The sequence below is a fragment of the Parasteatoda tepidariorum genome, chromosome X1 (genome assembly GCF_043381705.1).
Source record: "Parasteatoda tepidariorum isolate YZ-2023 chromosome X1, CAS_Ptep_4.0, whole genome shotgun sequence".
NCBI classification, from domain to species: Eukaryota; Metazoa; Arthropoda; class Arachnida; order Araneae; family Theridiidae; genus Parasteatoda; species Parasteatoda tepidariorum.
In genome coordinates, this window is record NC_092214.1 from 53,809,605 (window position 1) to 53,836,874 (window position 27,270).

The following is a 27,270-nucleotide window of genomic DNA, read 5'->3' on the forward strand; positions in this document are numbered from 1 at the left end:
AGCGAAAGTATTGAATTCCTCATTCCTCCCTCTGAAGTTTCTCTAAAAATCATTTCCTTGGGATAAAACTGGTTGACCTTTATAATCAGGGATGAGATTTTTTCGCTTTTGTCTCTTGAATTTCAGCCTTTTTATCAAGAACTCCTATTCTCTAAAAGTTTCGGGTTTTTCTTTTCTAAAAATATCCCGCTTTTTGTGAAAATTCAGTCATTGAAATAAAATAATTATATTTATTTACGATTTTTAGAGATAAACAGAAAATTCAAACTACGTCCTAGCTGCTAACCCTTCCTCCTTTTTACTAATTTTAACTATTTTCTCCGATTTCACGCTCAGAAAATAAGATTTTCCGTAGTTTTATCCGCCTGCCGGATAGCTCATATTTTCGTAATTCAGACGTCGCTGCTTCCTGTTTTTTGGCTTGAAAGCAAACGGAAAAAAAATAAAGGTGGATTTGTGGTGAAAATATTTATTTGATCTTTCAATTAATCTTGTAAATTTTTATTTATTATGTCTAAACAAAAACAATACAAACAAGTCTTTTAGAAATCCCAAATCCAGACTCTGCAAATATCTTGATTCTTATTCACGCGATTTTAATATCAAAAATCGATTTTCGTACTTATCTGATTTAAAAGTTGGGCATTGTGATTCTTATTTATGCTATTTAAATACCGTACAGTATGATTCTTATTTACGAGGTTTTAAAATCCAATATCACGTTTTGTATTTATGCGCTTTTAAAACTCTATGTAGTGATTTGTATTCACGCGAGCTAAAAATCCAATGTCGTGATTCGTTTTTGCGGTTGTAATATCAAACATTGATTTTCGTATTTATACGTGCTTTAGAATTTAGATATTGGGATTCGTATACAGGCAATTTAAAAATTTTGCATCCTAATTCGTATTTATGTGATTATGCATCATGAATTGTATTTTCGCATTTTTTAAAATTCGATATAGGATTTCATATTCACGTGATTTAAAAGCCTCATATCGGGATTCATATTCTCTCAATTTAAAATCATGAATGTGATTCATAATCATACAATTTTAAAATTAACCTTCAGGATTTATAATCACATGGTTTACTAGTTTAAAAATCACACTTTTTTTGTCAAATTTTTGGGTATATATATATATTTATAAATATTCATTCTTGGATTTCCTCTTTTTTACTACTCTCATCCCTGTTTGAATAACACAATACTAATTTTAATAAAAATAGTATTCACGAAATAATCATCAATGTAAACTTTCTAACATATGAAAATATTAGTTATAACATTTAAATTTTATTGCATATGGGTGACCTTTTCCTTGTTAATCATCATCTTCATTTCAATGGAAAAAAATCTTCCTTGATGGAATTTATTAATGAAAAAAAAAAACAAGTGAACTGATTATTTTGAAGTATATTGATGAATTTATTAACGATATTTAAAATTTCAGTTTTGCACAGTGCTTTATTTTGGACTTAAAAAAAAGAGCAGTTGAGATACATTAAGATCTTTATTTACTTCAGTGTTTTATGTACATAATGATTAGCAAGACACATAAAATGGACCCACGATAAAGGCATAACCTGTGCGAAGTATTTGTATAAAAATAAATGTCGAGAATATAACCATCTGTTATTGTACACACACCTTAAATACTTTAGCTGCATATTCTAACGATTCGAGCTTTACAAAAGATAAACATTACAAATCTGTCCTGTAATGCAAAAAATGAATCCAGGTAAATTTCTTGAAGAGAAATTAGTACTCATTCCTACTGATATGCAAATTTTAGTAGAATGATAAGTTTTAGAAACAATTGTAAGTATATAAGATATATAAACAAATAAGATATTTCAACACAAAGGATGCATAATGAAACAGAATTTTTTCTTTTTAGTTCATAGCTATACGATTAATTTGGGCACATTCTAATTGGAATATTAGTTACCTACATTATCAAAACAATTTTGTCGTATATATACTTTAAATACTCCCTGACTATTAATTAAAGTATTTAAATTTAGTATATACGTTTATATTTATAACAAGTTTATTTTGTCAATTTTTAATAAAATGTCAAATATGTTAGTTATAATTTTTTATTGTCATGTGTTGAAATTATGATAGACAAATAATATTATAATATTTATGATTGACAAATAATATTAATAACATCACAAATTTCGCTATTTATTTCAAATGAACTTTCGCAAATGTCCTTTTAAAATTTTTTTGGCATTATTTTAAAATTGGTAAAATTACTTAACATATAAAAAATGTTTTTATTTATAATAGATATCAGTGGTGATAGCTAAATGCATGTTCATTAAACACAGCCAGTACAATGCTAAATTCCAATTAAAGAGTAACTCAATTGAAGATAATTTTTAAAAATTATTCTTGTCCTGATAGTGTCTAAATCTTTAATAAATTATATCATTGAAAATGTCTGAAAAAAACTGGAACCTCTTATTTGATATCTGTTCTTCTCATAAACTTTACATTATTTTTTTGTAAAAAGAAATTAGTTTTATATAGGGTCATAAAATAGGCACTATCAAATTAATACTTCAATTTGTATTTACACTTTGCTAAGTTTCAAGTTTTGTAAAGGATTACCCAGTCTGAAGATCCTGGATAGATTCTTAGTCTGCATAGATAGCCCACTTAGCCCTGCTAAAGTTCACAAAAAGAAGTTATCTATATTGAAAAATTACTTAAGGGTTCAGCATCATTTTGATTCATCCACTCACCCTAAACCCTTGTTAGTAATTTATAATAAATGTCTGTTATAGTAACAAAGAAAAGCAATACTTGGTAAGCATTCTCTCACTGTTTTTAAATTTAATAACACGGGGAATCTGATTTTGCAATACTGAGAAGATATAGTCTAAATGCGAATTTTACATGAAATATCTATAAAAGGGTTTATTCAAAGATTGCAATCTTTATTCCTATGAATTTCGTGTATTTTATTTAGTTTTTTTTTTCTTCAAATAAATGAAAGCAGGTAACAACAATTCATTTTATTTTAATCTGAAATGGAGACTTGTCAGTATACTCAAAATCTTTAATACTTTAAATTATTATTTTACTTTCCTTACCTGATAACTTGTAATTTAAGAAGGTAAAGATATAAATTTTTCTCTAAGTCTTTTTTTTTTTTTTTAGATAAATAGTTTTATAAAAAAAATTTTACAGCAATTTCAGAAGCATGTTTTTTTAATACAAGTCTATGCAGTGAATTACATTAAATAAAGATGCTAAAATCTGTACTGGGGAGAGAGAATTTAACTCTGACTCAGGTGGTAGCTTTTTGTGTCCTTTAACAAACTATGAATATCAGCTTTTGTGGCCGAAGCTTTGTAGATTTGTACCAAGCTAACATAATATGATTTATGTGGAAAAAGTAACATGTTTAATCACAGCTGAAACTTATTGCTATTAAAAAACTTCTTATGACATACTTTACAATATTTATTTTAAAACTGAAAGTAATGAAGGAAAGAAAAGCCCTTGATCTAGAGACACCCTTCATATATTACTGTGCCCTAAAGATTAAGAAAAGCAAAATATCACCAAAAAATGCTGGAAGCAAGACCATAGTGTACAACAATAGTATTAAAAAATATCTTAACTGTTTCACATTCAGGTAAGTTTGTATAGAAATTTCAACTCAATATACAAATTTAACCATTGAATAACAAAGAAAATGGTTTTTCGCTAACAAGTGAAAGGACCTCTTTAGCCCATGCAATGTTCAGATTGTTAATGATTAATCAGAACATGAATCTAATTTATTAATTGCAGATACAGTAGAGAACCAATTAACCGGGATGCTCGGGACCATCACTATCCCGGATGTCTGAATTTCCCGGTTTTCTGGATCAGCCGAAAGTGCCGTTAATCAATGTTTTATCAAACCCAAATTACAAGAAAAAAGTGAAACATATCTTAAAATAAGAAGAAAAAAAACACGAAAAGATCTAAATTAAAGAAAAAAAATGGTAGAAAAATAACTTTTAAAAGGATAAAAACATTTGCAAGTTTAGACAAGAAAAACAAGTTCAAAAAATGCAAAATTCGCATATTTATTTTTTGATGATAATTAAAATCCCCAAATTAACTAATATAAAACAAAAGCAATAATTCAAAAACGCAATATATTTCATACCTAATTATACTGGGAGGGGAATGGGAACAATAAAAAGAAAACTTATTAATCTTAATGAAAACAACACTTGAAAATTATGGAACAGAAACGATATTTAAAAAAGGCACTAACATAAATATTAAAACCTGGAACAAGAGAGGATATTATAAGATCAGCGGAATTATAAAAAAAAAAAAAACTTAATGATAAAATTTATGAATAAAAAGAATTAATTTATTAAGAAATTTATCTTTAAAAAAAAAAAACACTGTGGAATCAGAAAAACAGGATCAAAATTAAAAAAAGAAAACTGCTGCTTCATGAAATAATTGTCTGCTTTTATTAACAAATAATTATATGCTTAAATTAATAAACAATCTTCTTTATTTTTTATACAAAGACTATTTTTAACAAAGCAGATGCGATTCCACATCAAGAAAAACTGCTAATGATATCACATTTCTAAAAAATCAGAATTTATTCAACAAAAAAATATTGTTTTGTTAATTGATGTCAAATAGATGAATATAACTGGTTATTAAGAAACGTATTGTTTCTAATAAATAATGCATTATCCCAAATAATAAAACAATTCATCATAATAAATCAAGGATAACAAAAACTGAGCAACTGAAGTGAAATTAAAATAAATCTCACATTTCACCTTTAAAATCAACACTCTTAGCCAGAAGTTTCAAGTTCCTTAACTGGGACATTCGTTGATATATGAGTGCAATGCATTTACCCCACCCCCTCGTAAATCAGAGAAAACGAAATCAGCTTGCCAGTCCTTTAAGTTTGATTGATGGCAGCTTATCAGAAAAACTACTGACGCACAGGAGAAAACAAAACATTTTCCCCTTCCCCGCCCCCTCTTGATCTAATGATCTTCAAGGTCAAGGGAAGAAAAGTTCCACTGGGCAAGTGAGGAGTAGAATTCCCCCCTTTCCCTCTCCTCCTTTTTAAGGATGAGTCAAATTTCCGTTTTTTTAATCCTTATACTTTAAAATAACAGGAAAACCAAGCAAAATTCTTCCGGGTTTTCTGGTTTCCCGGTTTTCTGGATACTGGATAAATGGTTCTCTACTGTACTTTTCTTTTCGAAAAACAGATATTTAAATTTGTGTTTCATAAGTTAGCCATTGAATTAAGAAAATTGCACTGTCCTTAGATTTATATATTGCTAAATATTTCAAGAGTTAAAACATATATATATATATCAAAATCATTTGCTCAACTGCTTTTAGAATTTATATTGTATACTTGACAATATTTACTATAAGTTTGGTAGGTATATAATATTTCCTAAATTGATCTCATACGTAAGAAAAAAGAATTTTATATTTAGTATAGTGTTTACAAATCCAGCAAGTTTCAGTTTTTTTAAAAAAATATACTACACCTAAAGGAGAAAGAAGTTAAGGTTGAAACTTCACACTTCTTTAAAGGCAAAATCCTCATTGGTTTAAATAAACCGATAATCATGCAAATACAAATTTCATAAGTAAATTTAACTTTTATATTATTGAAAGAATGAAGCACTAAATTTTTTTAACCTTTTGCTCCTAGAATAAAGTCCACTTTCAATTACTTGCAGTCAGAGCGATCTTGGATAATTTATAAAATAGTGAGGAAAAAAAAGATACATGGTTTTGTTTTTCTTGTTAAACTTAAAGATATCTTTATTTGTGTTTTTTTTTATTTATTTAATATTTGCCATTGCATAAAGAAGGAAAAAATTAACATTTTCAAAACTATGCAGGGGAAAAAAATATTTTAAACCAATCACAAATAGCCGAAATATTGTTGTACAAAATATCATTAGAGAGAATTTTACATAATAAAACCATGGGATTAAAAATGCATTCCTGTAGTATATTATGCCAGTACAATATGTCTTAGCGAATACTAGAAAATTCGTTAATGGATTATTGAAAGTTATTGATGTAATAGAAAAATTTAGCTTAGAAATTAACTTACATAAGTATTTAAAACCTTTTTAACACAGAACAATGTTTTAAAACATGGTAAAAAAAAATTTTGTACACTTCTTCAAACCAGACTATTTAAATTCCTTTTTATGGATGGTGAAGATTTTTTCATCTAATTGGTTTGTTTTTCCTACAGGAATTGCTTTGAATTCATTTAATTATATCCAAAGACAAAAAGCAAGGAAATATTGAAATGTAAAAAATTGTATTTTGTACACTTAGTGTTGGCACTGGTTAACTACTTTAATGAAAAAAATATATATTACCTTTTGCTAATTTTGTGTTTTAAAGTTAGTGCCTTTTGTTTACTAAAAAATTGCAAAGTTAATTAGTGAAAATATTAGTTTTACTAAATCCTACATTACTCTTTCCAAAATGCATACAGCTACGCTTTTAAGAAAACAATTTATTCGATATTTTAAGTTAATTGGCAAATATTAATGTCAATAATTTAAGGTTTTTGAACTCAGAACAATCTGCTTGATAAAAAATTTTAAGGCAATTGTGTAATGGCTATTCAAAGCATAGAAAAACAATACACATTTTCTATTAAAAATATATTTAAATTTGATTTCAAATTTTACACAACTTACTAACTGTTGTTGTAAACTAATTGGTTATTTTATGTAGAAATGTTTGAAACCGAATGTTATTCTTATTTTCCAGTTTTAAACTTTTTAAATCGAAACTAAGGCATGTTAAAACACTTTTTGTATCATAAGTTATTCTAGATAAATAGTTTGTAATTTACACAAATTTTTAAGCTTGTTTTTTTAATGTTATTGTATTGAGAAATAATTAAGGCAATTCCATACGCTTAAATATTGATTACAACCTTGAAAGAAACTTTTCACCAATATTAATGAAATGGATTGATAGTTTACTTCAGAAGAGGGGTAGCTTTGAATTTCATGTTCACCTAAAATTTTTAACAGATGCAAGATGATTTTTTCTTTTGCATAACACAATCAGTAACACTAAAAATTTTATCTTCAGGCATCAAGTGGAAATTTTTTTTACCACGAGTTGATTTTTACTAAAAGACAAAATTCTCAAAAATAGGCATACCTCCTTTTTGAAGAAAATTTTTCAAGTGTTAAATACAAGATCACAATTTGCAGTAAAAAAAAAATTTTTTTTTTTAGTTTTTACTATATTATTATATAAAAATAACACTCCTTTGTTTAGTGAACTTCAAAAAAAAACTTTTTTTGTAAATTTAAGAATATTTTAAAATTATTAGCATGGCAGAGATATGCAGCTTCCCAAATCTTCGCAATACAATCAATTCTTTGACAAAATGCGAGTAACTTAGATATGAAATTATCATACAACATACTAGTATATAAAATCACAAATAAATTTAGTCTACTGAATTCATAGAATACTTTAATAGTTACATTCTTTCAAAAGCATATTGTTCCATATCAAAATTGGCTTTATAATTTCTTAGTATATAAAGGAAATTTTTTCATTTAATTCACAAATATTTTACTTATAAGCTTTACAAATTTCATATCACATATAAAACTACTCATAATGCACTTTTCAAGATTTGTTTTCAACTTTTTCTATTTTACTACAAAACATTAAGCACTCTAAATCAACTTACAGGTTAGGCCTTTGTACAGACACAAAAAAAGACTAAAAGAAATGCAATCTAACATTAAAATGATAAAACACAGTATGCAATTTAGTTATTTTTACAAATACATCATGTACATATATGTGGTATTAAATTGCAAAAGAATGTATAACGAGCAAAAGCTGCAATCACATTATGCAACTGTACACTTATACATAATAAATCTTGAAGCAATTTCAGCTAGTTATGAAACATCTATTTACGTCATTTGCAGCTTTTGAAAGTTATTAACCATATCCCATACTTTTGATGAGCGTGATGGTTTATTGGAAGCCTATGGAGAAAAATCATTCAATTACTAACATGATAAAATGTCTTAAGTTTGAAAGGATCTCAAATAAAATTTTTACTTACATCCATGAATGAATTAGGAGACCCTCCTAAAAGAAGCCTCTCTCGTTGTTCTCGAAGTTCTCTTCGCTGTTGTGCAAGCTGTAACCATGATGGTGCATGTGCCTCTTTTCCATTTAAAATTTCCTGGTTTTCTTTGACTGTCCCTAAATTTGGTAAGTTTCCATTTACAGAACCAGTTGAGGGTGGTACAGGACTCAAACTTGTTTTTTCTTCTTTAGTTGGCTGAGGAGAATGATCAGCATTCAACTCATTAAGAGAGCTTTTTATCACATCCGGTGGTAAGCTTACGGGTAAGTCAGGAACATTTGCTACTCTCTGTCTTGGATGTGAAGTTTCTTTCGCTGTTGGTGTATCTAATGTGAGTTTTGTAGGAGATTCCCTGCGGATTAAATTTATTTCCTTTAATGGAGAAACTGATCGAGCTATGACTTTTTCTTTTTCAGAAAATGACTTTGATTTTTTCTTTAAGTCATGCTTAATATTAGCTTTTGTAGTTTCAGAAATTTTAATAACAGTACTAGTATGTGACACACTTATCACTTCTTTATTATCCCCTTTTTTCTCAGATTGAACTGAGTCTTCTGAAGATACAACAGAGACAGGCTTCTCCTCAATATCATTCACTTTATCACAGTGCTTCTGTTTTATTGAACGTCGAGCAAACACGCGTAGCAATTCTGGCTCTGGTTCATCAGACGAAATTGGAGCTTCTTTTTGAACTCTAGTATCACTCTTAGTGTTGAGAGATTCATGCTCATTATTTAAATGAAGCTCTCTTTGCTCATTTCCAGCTAAAACTTGTGAGTCATTTTGTTGGTTATTTTTCTCAGATGTTACTGATGAGCAACTCTCATCTACAATATGGGATGTTGAATAGTTAGCAGCTGGCTGAATTTTAACTTCCCATTTTGCATTTTCTGGAATTAATTTTTCTTGTTTATCAATTTTCGCATTCTTTTCTTTTAATTTTGGAGATTGGAGTTTTTCATCTTTTATGATATTTTTATTAAATGAACTTTTACGTTCTTTATTAGACCCAGGTTTGTTTGCTATTTCTTTTACATCTTGAGTTGGAGCTGATTTATGTATTCTAATTTGAACAGGATACTGCACTTTTTCAGGTTTCGATGGTTTTTTGTCAACTGTAGCTTCCTTTTTATCTGATGTAATAACACCAGAAAAAGAGTGTCTGCTGTTTGATTTATCTACCTCTTTATTTTTTGTGCTTAGTTTTCTATCTGATAGCTTTCTTTCTACTGTTACATTTGAAGTCTTCTTTTCTTTATCTGTATTAGTTTCTTTACCTGAAAATGTAATTGGCTGATATTTCCGTTCTTTCATTCTTTGACTAAAAGGAACTATTTCAACTGAAACACGTTTTTGAGAATTTATATTTTGAACGCTGGTTGGGTTATTAGAACCTTCAGACAAAAATGACTTCTGTTTGTTTGTTTCTTTTTCTTTTGTGACTACTCTTTTACTTACATCAGATTTTATGAGAGGAGCAGGTTTTTGATATTCTTCCACAGGCTGCTTTATATTTTTACCTTGTGGTGCAATCGTATGTTTGGCAGCTTGTTTTGAGTTAACTGAAATTGTTATTTTATCCTCGTTCATTTTACTGTCACACAATGTTGATGAGGAACTAACTGTAACATCAGTCTTTGATGATGAAAAACCTACAGAACTAACCCAAGGTTCATTACTTTCTTTCTTCATAATATCATTGTCCAAAGTTGTACATTGAATGAAAACTTCATTCTTTTCTTCAACTGCAGCGTAATTGTGAGCTTCAGTGACTAGCATATCTTTGAGATCATTATGAGTAGATGCATGATGAGAAACAAATATACCACCTTCTTCAGCTCCCAAAGATAAAGTTTTGCTGCTCATAATACTCTCTTCCTCAAAAAATGTAGAGGAAGTTAAAGTACCCTCTTTTTCAAATAAGTTTTCTTTGGTGATTAAATCTGAATCACCTGTAAAGTCTTTCTTTACAGGTTTTAGTACAAACTCACAATCTATATTAAGCTTGCTATCTTCTGGAATTCCAGGTATAGAACAAGGATTATCTTTAAAAACAGTTGTAAGCAATGATTCATTTGCTTTATCAGTGCATGCATTCGAGAGACTAATTTGTTTAATTATATCGCGGATTGGATCGATATTGTTAATTTCATCTAGCTTTTCATCAATTTTCACATTTTGAATGTGTTGCCCAACATTATTTGCACTTCTATCAAAATTGGCTCCACTTTCATCAGTTACTTTTGAAGATTCTGACCGTTCAATACTTCTTACTAGAGATGAGACTTTAATGGGCTCTTCTGTGTGATTCTGAAGTGCATCATGCAAATTTATCGGACTTAAATTATCACTTTTAACAAAAGTATTTTTCAAAATCTCACTTCCGAAAACTGAGGAAGTATTTTCATACTTTACTTCACGATAAATGAATTCATTTTGTTCAATGAAATTTTGCTGTAAATTATTTAGTTTGAATTTTTCTTTAGAATCTTCCCCTATTATTTCATTTTGCCTAGAAATGTCAAGTTGTTCTGAGGTAATTAGATTTGTTTTATCACTTTTCATTACTTTTTCTTCTTGGAAAAAATTAGATTCATAATCCTTATTTCTTTTAATAATATTCACATTGCTTTCAGATGAAGTTTTATCTTGAATCAGAGCTGAAGTGAAATCTGCCATTTCACTACAAGAAAAAGATGTGTGCATGATTTTTTTCTCAGACATCTGCATAGACACATTTTCTTTTTCAATTGAAGCATTTGACTCTGAAAAATAAAACCTCATATGTACAATTTTGAAATAAATCAGAGGTTAAAAGTTATATTATTCTTTAAATTATATTGTTTGCAATAAAAAATTGTAGTAAATATTATCACTATAAAACCTCATACAATGGCGCATTTAAAAAAAAAAACTCCATTACAACAAGTTTCCAAGTCGTCATCAAAATGCTAATATTAAAATAACAAAAAATTTTTGTTTATAACGAGGTTAAAATTACTTTCAATATTGTAAAAAAAATTTCTGTTATAGGAATTACATTTTTCTGCTCTTTAAGTGTGCAGTATTAGTGTGCAGTTTAAGTGCAGTTAGTGCAGTTTAAGTGTGCAAAAAAGGAAAATGGAAGAAATTTTTATTTCTGATGTCAATACAGAAAAGAAAAAAAAATCATTTCATTTTTTTGTTTATAAAGTTATGTATGAATGACCATCAGCACAGTTATTTTCTTTCTTACAAAATAAATTTTGCTATTTTTAAGAATCCTGTCAAACACTTCAAAAGAATGAGCCGTTTGTTGACTACATGTCTACAAAACCCTCTTGTTGTTCCATACTCTAAAATATAGTATAAAAAACTTATGGGAGAGTTAAAAAATAAAACTTAATGCTAAGATGTAACTTTTTGTTTTACATACATCAATCTGTCTATATAAAGTCAAGAATAATGTAAACAATGAGCATACATAAAATCAAGAATAAAAGATAATGATATTGTTAAACTTTAAATTCTTTTTCTATTTTATTTGATTACATTACTTTTTTAACTATGAACTATAAATAAATGTTAATTATAAATAAAGTTAACTTCATTACTAAATTTGTACTTAAAAATATTTTCATCGGCTATGATAAAGTACTCTGCTTGATCAGAATAAAAAATAGTTTCTCAAAATCAAACATAAATCAACCTCAAAAGCGTTTGTTCTATAATGAACGGATTTTTAAGTAAAAAGTTGTGATCGTCCTCCCTCGAGGGGCTAAACTAAGCTTAATAGTTATTATTAATAAGATTATGAAATCTGACACAAAAACATAAATTTTAAAAATTCTTTCAATGGTAGTTCAGATGGGAGGACAATTAATCATTTTTATATTATGTGATAAATCTAAATGTTGATTATATGAATACAAAAGAAACATATATAGTCTAGAAAGATTAAAACTAGAAAATATACATGAATGTAAAAATATTTTGAAGTGAAAGAAAATATATATATATGGGTTGATGTAATGACTTGCTCTTAATATATTTTTAGAATTTTTATCAAGAATGAAATTAAAATTATAGGCTTACATAAGTTTGAAAAATTATTTAAATCAAACAAATAACTGATGAGGAATTCTGGATCGAAAAAATTAAAATGAATTTGATTTGACGAATGAAACTTCAAAGTGTTTCTTATAATTTTTTATAGTGTTTTCCTAATTTTACCCAACAATAAAGCATGATGTTTTTAACTCACCTTAGTCAATATTGATACATTAGATATTAATAGCATATCAATCCTTGTTAACACAAAATAATAATTAATAAATAAAAAAGTATTTAATGTAATTTTGACTTTATTTTTGAAATTTGTACTACAATTACATACATAGCTTATAGGATTTGACTATTTCCCAGTGTCCCATTCCCTATTCCTACATCTGTTAAAAAATATTACATCTCAGTAACAGTATAGGTAAGTTTTTCTTTCAACTTGTGTTCCTGGAAAAAAATTTAGCACTGCAACTCTGTTTATATCTCCATGTCATTTTATCTATTCTGTCACAAGAAGTATTTGTTGTCAATTTAGATGTGTAGTCAGTTGAATAAATGATGCATTTTTAAAATGGATTAATACAGATGTCAATATGCTTGACAGAATTTGAAAAAATATCCAGCCAACTCAAAATATAAAGTTTGATTAAATTTAAAACAAAGATAAGCTTTGATAACTCTTTTAAAGAAAATTGAGTAATTTTATTACATCTACTAGAATCATAATTATGTAACCATTTTCTTTCAAATTAGTATACCTTGTATCTTTCGCACAACTTCAAATGTTTCAACCTTCTGAAGAAGTCTACTGCTATCTTCTACAACTTCTGGAGTTGAGGGTAAAGTATTCAGTTTGGCAGCAGCAATCTAGATAATTATTTTATATTTATTATAATTATTATCAATTCACACTTTACAGGCACTTACATTAATACTCCATAGCAAGCAATTTGTTGTGATAAAAGTTTTTTACGTGAAACATAACTGACTAGTACAAGAATAGATAGCTTTATATATTGTTATTAAGGTTGAGCATGTTAAATTTCTCTATTGCTTTTTCTTTACCAACTGTAATTGGTGTTAATTATGCGGAAAAAAATGCTTGAAAAAATTAAACGCAACTTATTTCTCTGTTTAATTTTTGACAGCTTAAATTGTAATGCAGTTGTTGATTGCTTAATTAAACTCTTATATATCCATATTAAGTACTAATTTCTAAAACTTCTAAAATCATTCGGGTAAAATTAATTTCTGTTTTCCACTTGAGATTATGTTTTCCGTTTTTTGCTAGATTTATTTTAACCGAAGGGGCATAAAGGCACCATTTCAATAAATATTTTTGTTATTGACGCTAAGATGTATATTTTCACCAATTTTATTTTTCTGCCATTCTTTAATTGGAGTAAACACTTTCTGTTGAGAAATTTTTAAAACACCCAAGTTTCTTAACTTGTTTTTTAAAAAAATACCATTACCATTTATGCACTATTACCATTATTACTTACCATACACTATTTCATTTCTTAAATAAAGTACATATTTTTCATGCATGAGACTTTTTTGTATCTTAATAAATGTCATTTAAGCATATTTCAATGAAAATAATACCACATTTTATGAAATTCCTATGCTTCAGCTAAAATGGGAAGGGACAGTGGTTTGCATATGTAGGTACTATTGATCTCATATTTAATTTTTTTAAATAATTTTTTCCAGTTTATAAATTGATAGCTAAAAATGAAATAAACATTTTAGTCACTTAAATTCATCATTAAACTTTTGTAAATGGTAGAAATGCTTGATTTTGAATTAGTATTTTTTATCTACTTTTTCTACAGTATTTTGTACATTGTATTTAATTTTTATGACTTACTTGCTAACTACTGATGAAAATTCTAAATAAGAACTCAAAAGGTTTATAGAATAGTTAGCTCAACATAAAAAATTATATAAATTGTAGATTTAAAAAAATATTAGAAAACATTTGGTAGCAGAAGTGTTATATGTATTAGATGGTTAATTTTATACCTACTTAATTGCTTAGGCAGTGTTTAGTGGAATTGCGTTGAATTTAATATAGGATCTAAAGACACAAAGTCTAAAAGAGGACATGCTCTGCGTTAAACAACAATAACTTCTCCATTTAAAAAAATAGGACAATTTGTTGGAAAAAACTGTCCAATAATCTGTATTTTGAGTAAAGGGCTAAGAATTTAAACAAAGATAAATTTAAAAAAAATTCATGTATGAACATATAGTAAATTTCTGATTATTCACTTTGGAATAAACAACACTTAAATCAGACATATAAGCTTTTAATTTTTAAAAAATTATGTTTATTACTTACTTGATTCATTCTACGACGAGGTAATCCATATGTTCTTTTTGGTTTGATGGCAATTTTGTGATGAGCAGCATTATGATTCAAGGGTACAGACTGGTTTACATCCATATCTACATCTTAAATTACAGGACACACATTAAATTCAAACATAGACATGAAAAATTTCATTACTATAAACATATTTTATAGTAGAAGAATGTTTATTTATACTTTAAAAACACTGTTCGGTAATTTATGGTGTTAAACATAAAAGACTGGGGATGGGATGGGAATCTTCAAAAAACTCATTGCATTGTGTAAGAGTTTATAAATAACTGTACTTGGAGTAAGCATTTTTTAAACATGACCTGATAAAAGCAAACTATTTTATATTACAGAATCAGTGACTTAAAAACTACAGGTTTTTAATATCTGTATTTTATTAATTCCCTCAAAAAGCTAAATATTTTATTAGCTTAGTTTTTATCAAGCTTATTTTTTGTTAATAAAAATTTTTTTCTTGGAAATATTTGAAAAAAAAATTCTTGCTTGTTATTATTATTTTTTTTTCTTACTTCAAAAATTGTCCTTGTAAGCACTTATCAAGTTTACTTTAATCATTACTAGAAAAGTAATTAAAATATATTTAGCTATTTTAATTTTATAAAAATCTTTATTACATTACCCATACAATACCAAATTATTTCTAGTTTAATTTAAAGTACTTGATTTTATGTTTGACAACCCTAGATAGAGGCCTCATTTGGTTTGGCCCCAAACACCTATTTATGCCACTGTTAATAATATGAATGGAATGTGAACAATAACAAGCTTCCTAAAACTAGAAGAAATTTAGAAAATTTCCTGTGTATCCCTCTGCGTATGTAATGGCTACAAGGGGATATGTGAACAGGCTTATTTTCCTAGGAAGTTTTATTATTGTGATTTGTGTTCAAATTTACGTGTAATTTTACCATTCATAAAAGTTTCCTGTATATATAAATTCTAACTGGTTGTGAGCTTAAAGCAAATTGAAGAAAAGTAATAACACAACACAAAGTGTAAGGTTTGCCATGTTTCAAGTGTTATCCCATATTTAGCTATATTTGTTTGCGATGCGTTTTATTACAAACGCTACAAATATAATAATTTTGGATCGCATGCTTTTTCAAGCTTAGGTGTAAAAATCAACTTGAAGTAGTAACCCAGAAGTCTTACAGCAAATTTTTAAGCCATTTCAGCGTAGCTTTACACTGTCAACCATCCATAGCTCAGAGCATATGTAGATAAGAATATAAAGAGAAGAAATGTGGGACAATGCAAAGTCAGTTTTCTACATTCCATTGTTAAGATAACTGATGCTAAATATACATAAAAAAACTAAAAACAAAAATTTTTATTTTTACGAAAATTTTTAAATACACTGTCTGACAATTGCTAAGAAACAGCCATATTTTTCGGAAAAATTAATAATCGACGTTAATAGATGAAATGAAATTAAGTCCATGTTTAGTAGAGACAATGTGCAGCCACGAAAAATGGGTCTTTTTGCCAGAATGAAACAGATATGAGTTCCTCAGTAAAATGTGATTACCTTGGACACTAATACACATTTTGCATGGGTTATTCATTCTGTCCACTTGACTATCGACGAGTCCTTGGGGGATATTGTCCCACTCCTCTCTCAAGGTGGTTTTCAGCTCTTACACCATTTGGAGAGGGTGTGTTCTTTGTGAAACAAGTGTACCAAAGGCATCCCAGACACGCTCTATAGAATTTAGGTCCAGGGTACACTGGCCATGGTATACGAACAACATCTTCACTTTCTAATTTATCTAAACATCTGCGCTCATATGTATCTGCACATCATCGTCCATTAATGGAAAATCTGGACCTACCACACACTAAAAAGATGAACATGATCCAGACAAATCTCTCTGCAATACTGCTGTGATGTAACGCTATCTTGCTTTAAAATGTGAAGCGGTATTCTGCCATTCTACAAGGTACCTGCACACACTAGCACGCTTGGTCATACTGATCACCCTCATGAACATTCTGTTGCACATAACATGTTTTCTCTCTCCACACTAACTGAAGCACAAATCACAGTGAAACAGGATTTATAGGAGAACACCACTCAGGACCACTGTTGGTGACCCCAATCAATACGTTTCTTACATCAACATAATCTTTTTTAACGATTGCTTTGTTGCAGTGGGATGCATCAAAAAGTCTTCTATGCATACAAACTATTTTGATTTATTGCCTTGAGATAGTTCTGGCAGAAACATGCATACCGGTTGTGGTTGCAAGGTCTGCAGCTACCTGCTTAGGTGTGAAATTTTTTCTTCTTTTCACCACTAGGGATACACATTGACTAACCTGAGGTGTGTTATTCCTATCAGAACCACTGGCATGCTATTGCATAATATTTCCATCCTCAGCGGCATTTTTTAATTGCGAGATTACACTTTTTGACATACCCATTACTGTGGCCCCAGGGACAAAATTTTGACCAGCTTCCTTTATCAAACTGCTCGTCTACGACTGTAAGCACTCAAATTATGCCTTACTGCTATTTTGCATTTAATTATTGTAACGCCACACTGAATTTTGCAAAAATAAAACAAACTTTTGAAGGAATGAAAAGCTTGTGTGCACTGCCTTCCATATAGATAACGAGTCCTGCTCTATTACGCCCTCTTCACTTGATTTTACTGTTATTGACTACCAGGCACACTACTTTGCATAAATCAGTTGTTCCTTGGCAATTGTCAAGCAGTGTACAAAATTGTGGAAGTCTGATAAAAAGAAAACACCAATTATTCTATGAATGATACATTTAAATGTACTTAGTTGGCGATTTTTTTTTAACAGTTGCTAATTCATATACAATTTGTATGCCGATTTTAGCTTTAAAAATTTTTTATAACTTCATAGAGAAATAAAAAATTAAACTTTATTTTATAATATCTTAGCACATTTCTTAAAATGGATATAAAAATATGCAAATAATATATTAATAAATGAAATAACATAAACCGAAAACATATTTCTTAAGTTATACAGAAAAATGCAAACATGGTTTAGCAAGTCTTAAAACAAAAAGGAATCAAATTCCGTATTTATATCAAACCCCTTAAAAGATGTTAAAAATTGGAACTAAATATGAGAGTAAATAAGCATGTAATTAATAGAAACTTTTAAGAGTTTAACTTTTAAGAACTTTCAACTTTTAAGTGAAAGGTAATGTAAAGCAATAGAAATAATTTTATACCAGAATCAAAAGATCGTTTATCAATAAGAGACATCCTCGAAGAATGACCTGAAGATTGCCCAGCAGAATCCTGGTTGAGAAAATTTTGAAAATTAGAATTACATTAACAAATTACAAAGCAAGAACAATTTTTTTTTGAGAAAGAAAAGAAATACCTCATCATTTTCAGAACTACCCATACTAATTAAACTACCAGCACTACAAGTAGTAAAGGATTTGGATGATTTTTCCTGTAATTGAAACCATATAAAAGGCTCTTAATTTTTATATAATACTTGACATGTTTTATAAATTCACTATTTATATTGACATGAACAGTAAATGCATAAAATAACATATCTACAATTTAATTTTATCATAAATGTATTTATGATTGAAATGTTTGAATTTATGATTGAAATATTTTACTGAAATATTTTTATTGTTCAAATAATGAAGAAGAATAGATATTAAAGAAAGTCATCAAATGTTCAATAAAATCATTCATAAAGGTATCAGCAATATCTTAGTTATTATTTTTTTAATTTCCTTTTTATAAGAGGATCAAATTTAGAACTTAATTAAAAACAGATATTTATTTGATTTTTTTTATGAAAATTCTGTTGCCATTCAATTAGAAGTAGAAAAACTAAATGTCATTTAAAATTTTTTTGAAAAATTTAATAATATGCTATTATATTTTGTAATAATTCTTTTTAGAAAAATAAAATTTTTAATAAATATTGGCCAAAATTTAACGAAGATTTGAGTGGACAAATATAATAGGATATCAATCCAATGCCTGTCCAAAACGCCCTGTGGATCAGGCTTTAGACTAAATTAGAATATTATAAACTTAAACATATTAATTACTTTTAAGCCTTGAGTTAGGACATCAACAGTGGTAGGACTAGTACATGGACTACGAGGCAAACCAATGTCATCATCATCATCAGAGTCCCGTCTAGCGCGAACTCTAGAAAAGAGTTCATCCTGCAGAAAAAAAAAGTGAGGGAATTTTAAGACCTTTTAACTTCAAAAATAAGTTGTGTGGCTTTATTTTAATAAACAGATAAAATATTTTATTCAAATATTATTAAAAAAATAAATAATTGCTTCTTCTCACATGAAAATTAAATCTAAAATGAACCATAGTTAAAAGCAGAACTAGTTGAGAGCAAAATAAACAAAATTTATATTTTAAAACTTATTTGAATTAAATTAGCTGAAAAAACTAAACTCATAGAGGGCCAAGGTCTACTCCACCTATCCCAGTTTTCTAATACGTTTGTTCTGGGGTGTAGGAGCAGACGTTCTAATTGGATGGTCAGTGAAATTCAGAACCCTCAGTGATTAGTCTTCAAGCATCCATTTTATGGACCCACTGAAGGGATGAAAAGCTTAGTCAAACTTGTCAGCCAAAATAGAACCATTAACTTATGTCTCAGAAGCGGGAAGTGCTACTACCATGCTACTGGGCCTCAGCTGAAAATAAACTCTGAAAAATTCATAAGATATAAGTTTAGCTTAAAAGATGCATTTATTTTTGTGCAGAAAATTATGAAACTGTCGTTTTTATTTTTTGAAGGAAGATCAGCTTTGTGTTTTTTCTTCTCTCTTTATTTTAAGTATTTTGACATTTGAACAATATAGTCCTTAAAGGTGAGACTCATAAAACCATTTATCTACCACTAATCTAAAATCTTTTGCAGAAAGCAGAGCAGTTGGCATCCTTGCATTTAATGTGAAAAATATGTGCTCCCAATAGTTTAGTCAGGAGAATGATTGAAAAGAAATTTTATTTTTTGAGTATTTTGCCAATTTCTGAAATTGTTTAAATGATGAAAATTATTTTTACACACAATTACAGAATTTAATTATCCTAAGATTCATCTAAGAAAGATCTCATTTATTTGAGCAAAACAATTTTATTTATAATTGTTTAGTAATTTTTAATATTTTATTTATAATGATCTAAAATTTGTGTAAACAGTAATGTTTTGGGCCCCTATAATATGTCATATTATTTAAAATAGAACTAAAAAACTTCACATAGATAAAATAAAGCATTTTTTAGATATGCAATAATTATAACTAACTTAAATAAGTTTTTATTATCCCAAAAACTAAATGCCCATAAAATAAAGCATTTTTAAACTATGCATAATTTCAAATAAATTTGAAATGCTGACCAGTTCCAATTCTCAAATAATAAAATAATTTTAAAAACCACGGTTTTGCAACAAGCAAGAATGTAAGAAGCTAATAAAAATAATTAAGTTAAAAAAACAAAAGGGTAAAACAAATAAAAAAAATTCAACCAATTTAAGAGTTGCTATCCCATGTGTAATACTAAATTCTTTCAATTATTACTTTATTTAACTAATTATAAATACTAAACAGAGTTTGTGATGGTCAACTTATTTAGAAACATTATGACTTAGAGAGTTTAGTATACCTAAAAACTTCATTTTAAAGTAGAAAACTTTTAATTACTCGGTTGATTTTCTAAGTTTTCCTGATGATAAACTATTCAGATTATGGATGTTTGCATGATAATCAAACATTATTTGTAGAAAAAATAAAACAAAATGCACACTTATTACGCAAGAATGTATTTATTTTAAAAAATATGTAATGCAATATTGTTTATTCATTAGTTTTGTTTTAATACAATTTATAAAATGATTGTCAAGGGTCCCCTGAGTGTTTGGGCACTGCCCGGATGTGCTCATGCGTAAAGACAGTACTGGGTTGTAGTAGTACGTGAATAACAATGGTTAGATCAAAATTTTCTTGCATTTTATGACCCTAACTCAACACGAAAATTTTTAATGCAAAAATCATAAAGGCTTTGAACTTTTTTTATTTCATGATATAAAGATTTTCATCCAATCAAGTTGTACTGTGCCATTTGCAACCTTGTAACTTATTAAATCACATACACTTTTCATCTTAATTTGATTAAAATTATAACTTTATGATACTCACTTTAAACATGTTTTTGATGGATGTTTGATGAATAGAAAGAGATGAACCATGTGTTACACTTAATGTTTCGCTACCCATAGCATTTGCATTGTTTTCAGGAGAGAAAATGCTGTCGTGGGAAACACTTAAGCCAATTTTTAGGGGTGAAGTTACTTCACATTTCCTGGAAAATTGTATAACATTCTGTTAGAGAAATTCAATAAAGATATTTGTAAAATTAGAGATGTTGACATTCAAATAGGATATTTTATTGAAGATGAAGTTGTTTTTGCAATATATGGGTTCCACTTAGTTTAAAATTTTTCATGTTAAAACTATATAAACTAGGGTGGCCACAAACATTAAGGAAAAAAAATTCCCTAATTTTTATTACATGATTATACATTTTTCAGTTTTCCCATATTCTTAAATTGATTATTTGTATCTTGACCCGCCCTATTTAAGGGCATACGAGAGTAGATACATAAAACATACATAAAACATCAGAAATTATATCAACAACAGTATAAAAAGAATAAAACACAAGCGACCAACAGTTAAAAACATGACTCTAAATCCAGCCAACGCATGGAAAATCACAAAGATCATAATTAAAAGAGTAAAAACAATATAAACATATTCTTAAATGTAAAATATATTACAAACTTCTTATGTTTGTCATTAGAGTTTAAAAAAAAAAAAAAACAGATTTTTTTGGAAAAAATATCGGATATCTCTGTACTTCAAACATGAATTTATTCATCTTCCCTGACTTTTTGGGTCCTTTAGTTAAATTTCTTTTTCCTTGTTCTCCCTGATTTTCCTGTTCTGTGGCCACTTTAAAACATATCAAAAGGAAACTCATAATTTATTCATGAATAAAATTTGCTTTTTATTCTTCACTATTATGGAAATTAAAAATTTTACGCCCTTACAGGAGGGTATTTCATATTGACCACTCTTAGTACATATTTATAGAATCCTGCCAAGAAAATTAAAAAAAAAGTATGCATGTTAGGAGTGTGAAGTTAATATTCAATCAGGGATACAACACAAATAGTATCGAAATCAAGCAAATCGCAACTTAGGAAACGGGACTAAAAATATCAAGATTAGTAAGATTGCCTGAGGAAATTAAGATGACAACTGTGATTATTACAATTTTTTTAAATTTATTTTTTATTTTATTTAACATGTTGAACTTATGGAGGTGTTTAAAATAATCCTAATTCAACTCCTCTCTGTTTCTTCTGACTATCAAATTGGTTTTGATGTTTTTAGTCCTGTTTTCCTGAGCAGTGATTGATTCATTAGATTTCGATATCATTTGTTTTTTGCTTAAATATTAATTGCATCTTATAATGCATGCATTCTTCTCTTACTTCACTTTTGACAAGGATTCTAAAAATATATGATAAGGCTGGCCATAACAAAGCACCCTGTGTATGTATATTTTCACATTCTCCTTTGCTAACTAAATTAAATAAAATTTTCAAAATTTCAATATATATATATATATAATATACTTTAATTAACATTCGATACCACTGTAAATTAGTTATNCAACAATAATTGAAGTGTCACTTTCAGTTTTTTGACAGATTTTTGAATTTCTCAAGAAATACTTATAGGATTATTTCATAACTTTAAACAAGTTTAGATCATGCAATTTCTCACACTTGTGAATAAATTTTAAAGTTTTAAGAAGTTTGAGGGACCGGCAATAAATTGCGAACGGAAACAAGTATATTTGAACACCCTATGCCGTAAAATATTATAGTAAGCTTGTAATTTGAATCAACTACTTTGGTTGTTATTTGAAATAATTTCATGGAATTTTGTTAACTTAGCTTAAATATTTATGAAGATATGGAAATTCTTTATAAAATCTAAACTTTCTGTCATGTTTTTTTACTATAGCTTTAAGAAAATTGAATTAATTTAAACAAAAGATTTGGAGATAAATTTAATTTGCAAATTATCATTATAAAATTTAAAAAAAAAATTGTTTAAAATTAAATAAAATATGAGCATTTAAAGTAGTTCTTTTATACTGCGTAAGCATGGAAAAATTGAAAAAAAAATCATAATTTTGTAGCGAATTCCATTTAGTAACTAATGGAAAAAGTTTGATTTGAATATCCTTGGAATTTTAAAGTTTTGAACAATTTACTCTATTTTTTGTACTTATTTTTTAAAGAAAGTTCTGAATGATAAGGAGCTTTTCACAAATTTTATTTTGTACTATTAAACAAGATTTATAAAAAATGACACCCGTATAGTGGGGATGATTCCCCATAAAATGATGTTTTCTTTCCTTTTACCATCACATTTGTTTGTAGGGACGATTATTGCAGACGTAGGGGTGCACAACCAATTTGAGTGAAGAGCAACTTGCACAGCAGGTTGAATAACAAAGTGCCGCACGCGTATTTGGACATGTTAACGGCAAATATCAAAATTTTTATCAAAACATAAGCATTCTTTTAACAGTATACCTGGAATTTATCAGTAATATTTTCAGAAAATTAAATTCATTTAATTATTAAAATTACTTTTAACTATCAAAATTCATTCAAAAATGGAAAAACTAGTACTTTTTTTTAAGGAAAAATTTCCCTTTTTTTTAAAATCAAAAATTGATGGATCCTACAAAATAAAAAAATTGAATAAAAGAAATATTTTTTTTTTCATATAGCTGAGTATACATTTTAAAATAAATTCAAACTTTAAAAAAAAAAAAAATTTAAAAAAATCTTCACAGAATGAAAGTATAAAAACTAAATCAATAAATACATATTTTGATGAGTAATATAAATTCAAATTGAATATTATAATTGAAGGCAATTTTAAACAAAAACCAAAGATTAAAGTAAAACTATTATAGTACAAAATGAGATTCAATATTTATTTAGTATTATACTTCAGATATTATTTCTGTTTTTTGAATTATAAGACGTTTCATGAATTTTAAATAGGAAACGTTTTATTTTTCGCTTTTGTCCTGAAAAAAATCACTTATGTTACAAAAAATTAGAAACAATGAGCAGCTTAAAAATTCACATTTTCCTAAATTTTCATGTTGCAACTTCATTGCGTTAAAATATCGGAATACATGGCTCTAACTGCCGAAAAAAAACGGTGGAAGAATAATTTGGATTGACGATGAAATACTCCACAAAATTGTATCAAAAAGTGATGATTTAAATGCACGATTAAAAACTCGCATATCTTTAAAGCATCGTAGTTGGAAAAAAAAACGAGATAGTATCGTCAAAATCACATGGAAAAACATTGCAATAGTTGCAAAAAGAAAAAAAAAAGTCGGTTAAATTACGATGAAATTAGCACGAATAAAGCGTGACCATAAGTAAGTATTTAGATGCATTATTTAAAATTTTCATGTCGTAATACAATTCAGGATTTTTAAGACTACGTGGAAATGTAAAGTAATAATTACCGAAAAATAGTTTAAAAACAACATGAATTTAAGATGAAATCTATACGAACAAAGAGCGTCAAAAAGTGATTATTTAAATATGCGATTTGAAACTCGCGTGTTGTAATGATCTCTAAAAATTTGGCATTTTCAAAATCACGTGGAAAAGCGTAGCAAAAACTACCTTTTAAAAAAAGGTTTTCATTCTTAAAAAAAAAATTTTTGTTTTACGATGAAATCGACGCAAATAGAGTTAAAAAGTGCGAGATTAAAATATATAAAAAAATACACAATTTAAACCTCACAAGTTCTAATATTGTATTAAATGTATCAGAATTTTAAAAACCACGTGGAAATTTGTAAGCAAACTGGCAAAAAAAAAAAAAAAAAAAAAAAAAAAAAAAAAAATGAATCGAAAAATCACTTGGATTTAAAATAAAATCGGCAAAATAAAGCGAGACAAAAAGTGATTACTCGAATTCAAAATTTGCGTATCTTAATATGAAAAAGTATTGGAAAGTTATTAAAAGTATTGGATTTTCTTAAAACGATCCAAAACTAGGAAGGAATTAAGGCGGAAAAAGCGATCGAGAAGTATAGATTTATAATAAAATCTATTTAAATTGAGCTCTTTAAAAAGTGATGACTCTAAAGCAAAGAATATATAAGCGGACATTACATATTCTTACATTATATATTCTCACATTTCTTTGTCTTTGTCTAAAGTGCGATTCAAAATTTTCGACATTTTTTTATTTTTCAAAATAAATAACTATTTTGTTTAGAAGCTTTTGCTGGCCGCATGTCAACAGTCAGCGGGCTGCAGGTTGTTTTTAGTAGATAGATTATTATTGCTTGTTATTAAATTTTGTCTCATGATACAAATTGAAATTTGTGAAAAACCTCTTACCATTTGGAGCTTTCTTTTGAAGAAGTTCAAAACCTACTTGGAAAATTGCTGGAAACTTTTTAAATTTTCAAGATATTCAAATTGGACTTTTTTCATTAGTTACCAAATACGATTAACAAAAAAAAAATTTTTTTTTAAATTTTTTTCCATGCCTGAGCATTATAAAATAACAAATTTAAATGCTCATATTTCGCATAATTTTAAACGAATTTTTTTTTTCACATTTAAAACTAATAATTTTGTAATTAATTAAAAATAGCTCCAAGAATTTTGTTTAGTATTATTGAATATTTTTAAAGCTTTAGCAAAAAACCTAAGACAGAAAGATTATTTTTTTATAATTTTTTTTTCCCTATCTCTACAAATATTTAAGTTAACGAAATTCCATGAAATTATTTCAAATAATAACCCAAGTAATTGATTCAAATTACAAACTTATTGCTATATTTCATGGCATAGGATGTTCCAAAATACTTGTTTTCGTTCGTAATTTATTTCCAGTTCCTCAAATCTCTGGAAGCTTTAAAATTTATTTAAGTATGAGAAATTGCATGATCTCAACTCCTTTAAAATTATAAAATAATCCTTTGAGTATTTCTTGAGATCTCTCTCTACTGCCATGTGTGTATATATATATATATATATATATATATGCACACATGGCAATTTGTATCTTAAAGTTTATTTTATTTTTTTTTAACATGCCTCATTTTACAATTTAAAAAATTATAAATGAAATTTGAACATATAATGAGTTTGACAGCACACAAATCTCGGACTAACGAAAAATAAATTGTTTTAAAACTGGACGGAGGAAAAAAATTTCTAAGAAAAATAAATTGGTTACAAATATATACTTTCAAGTAAAACTACAAACAGACCCTGATGGGTCCAACTGAATCAAAGACGGGCGTTGGTCAAGTTTAGACTTTTTGATAGAGGTAAAAAACAAAATTTCACGGTGCCAGCACAGTTAAGGCACCACGGAGATCTGGTTTTGCCAAGGTAATCGTGTTATCAAAAGATGACAGGTGAAATAACTTATTCATATATTATTATTTTACCTAATATGAAGATACCCAAATTTGAACATTAACATAACTAATAAATAATTAATACACATTAGTTTTCAAGTTAGAACTAATATTATTACATAAGACTGAAACTAAGGTATATCTGTTTCATAAATATTCTGGAGAAGTAATCAATTCAAAAGGAAGAATTTAATTGTTTTTGCTAGCTTAGTCTAAGCCACCGGTCTAAGTTAATGAGAACGCTAAACCATGGGGAAACTTTCCATGGGAAATAGTTGTTTCAACTCTAAAATTAATTTAAAGTATGGAAAATTAAGTTCAGGCAAATCTAGAGTAGACCATGAAGTTTTAATTGCTGAAAAAAAAATTTCAAAATATCAAGACGCAAACAAGTTACTGGAACTTTCCCATCGCGTAATCCTAAGTTATCCTCTCATAATTTGTCTTCATTTTGCTATTTAAAAATTTCTTTTCAGTTTTCGAAACTTCATAGCTTACTCTTGGTTTGCCTGAACTCATTTTTTCTATACGTTAAATTAGTTATGGAGATGAAAGAGAAGTTGCGTTGAAAAGTCCTCTTAAAGATTAACTTAGACAGGTGGTGGTCAGCTTATCAGGTTTCACAGTACTAATTTAGAGCGTGCATAGCAGTTTTTAAGATAACTCCAGTTTCACATAATATTTTTATTGTTTACCCTGTTCCATCGTCATCCACACTTTGCAGTTCACTGGTTGACCATGATTTTTTTGAGGCATCCGTCACAGTACCTTCTCTTTTGATGCGCCGACGAAAGATTTTACGAACCACTCGAAATGGATGAAAACGCTTCCATTTAGCTTCTGGAAATAAAAAACGTTGAACTTTAGCACCAAAAATAGAATTATTATGAAAACAAAACCTAAAACACTATTAATAAAATAAAAATGCTATAAATCTATAGAGGGTATTTCACATCCAGGACCATTATTACCATAATCATTCTCTTTTATATTTTGCTTCAAAACCTGTTCTCTTCACAAAATTAAAAATTTAATTGTGAGGACATAGTATGTGATTTAGTTCTTCAAAAAAAAAAAAAAAAAAAAAAAAAAAAAATTAAAGCAGGAAAAAGCAATAAAA

The 27,270-nt window shown here is 27.8% G+C and overlaps 1 protein-coding gene across 3 annotated transcripts in view; it reads right to left on the minus strand.

Moving 5' to 3' along the window:
* Positions 1 to 7,520: 7,520 nt before the first annotated feature.
* The window catches only part of LOC107450095 (uncharacterized), a 174,169-nt gene continuing 154,419 nt past the window's right edge, over positions 7,521 to 27,270 (minus strand). For 2 of the 3 annotated variants that reach the window (XM_043042126.2, XM_016065818.4), the window contains 9 exons: positions 26,846 to 26,990; positions 20,789 to 20,951; positions 18,671 to 18,790; positions 17,974 to 18,048; positions 17,819 to 17,888; positions 14,563 to 14,675; positions 12,974 to 13,082; positions 8,148 to 10,939; positions 7,521 to 8,067 (listed from right to left, as the gene is read on the minus strand). In XM_043042126.2, coding sequence (XP_042898060.1) covers positions 7,993 to 8,067; positions 8,148 to 10,939; positions 12,974 to 13,082; positions 14,563 to 14,675; positions 17,819 to 17,888; positions 17,974 to 18,048; positions 18,671 to 18,790; positions 20,789 to 20,951; positions 26,846 to 26,990 — 3,662 coding nt within the window. In that variant the 3' untranslated portion in view covers positions 7,521 to 7,992. The remainder of the gene's footprint in view (positions 8,068 to 8,147; positions 10,940 to 12,973; positions 13,083 to 14,562; positions 14,676 to 17,818; positions 17,889 to 17,973; positions 18,049 to 18,670; positions 18,791 to 20,788; positions 20,952 to 26,845; positions 26,991 to 27,270) is intronic. The other variant, XM_071187628.1, reaches the window with a different exon arrangement.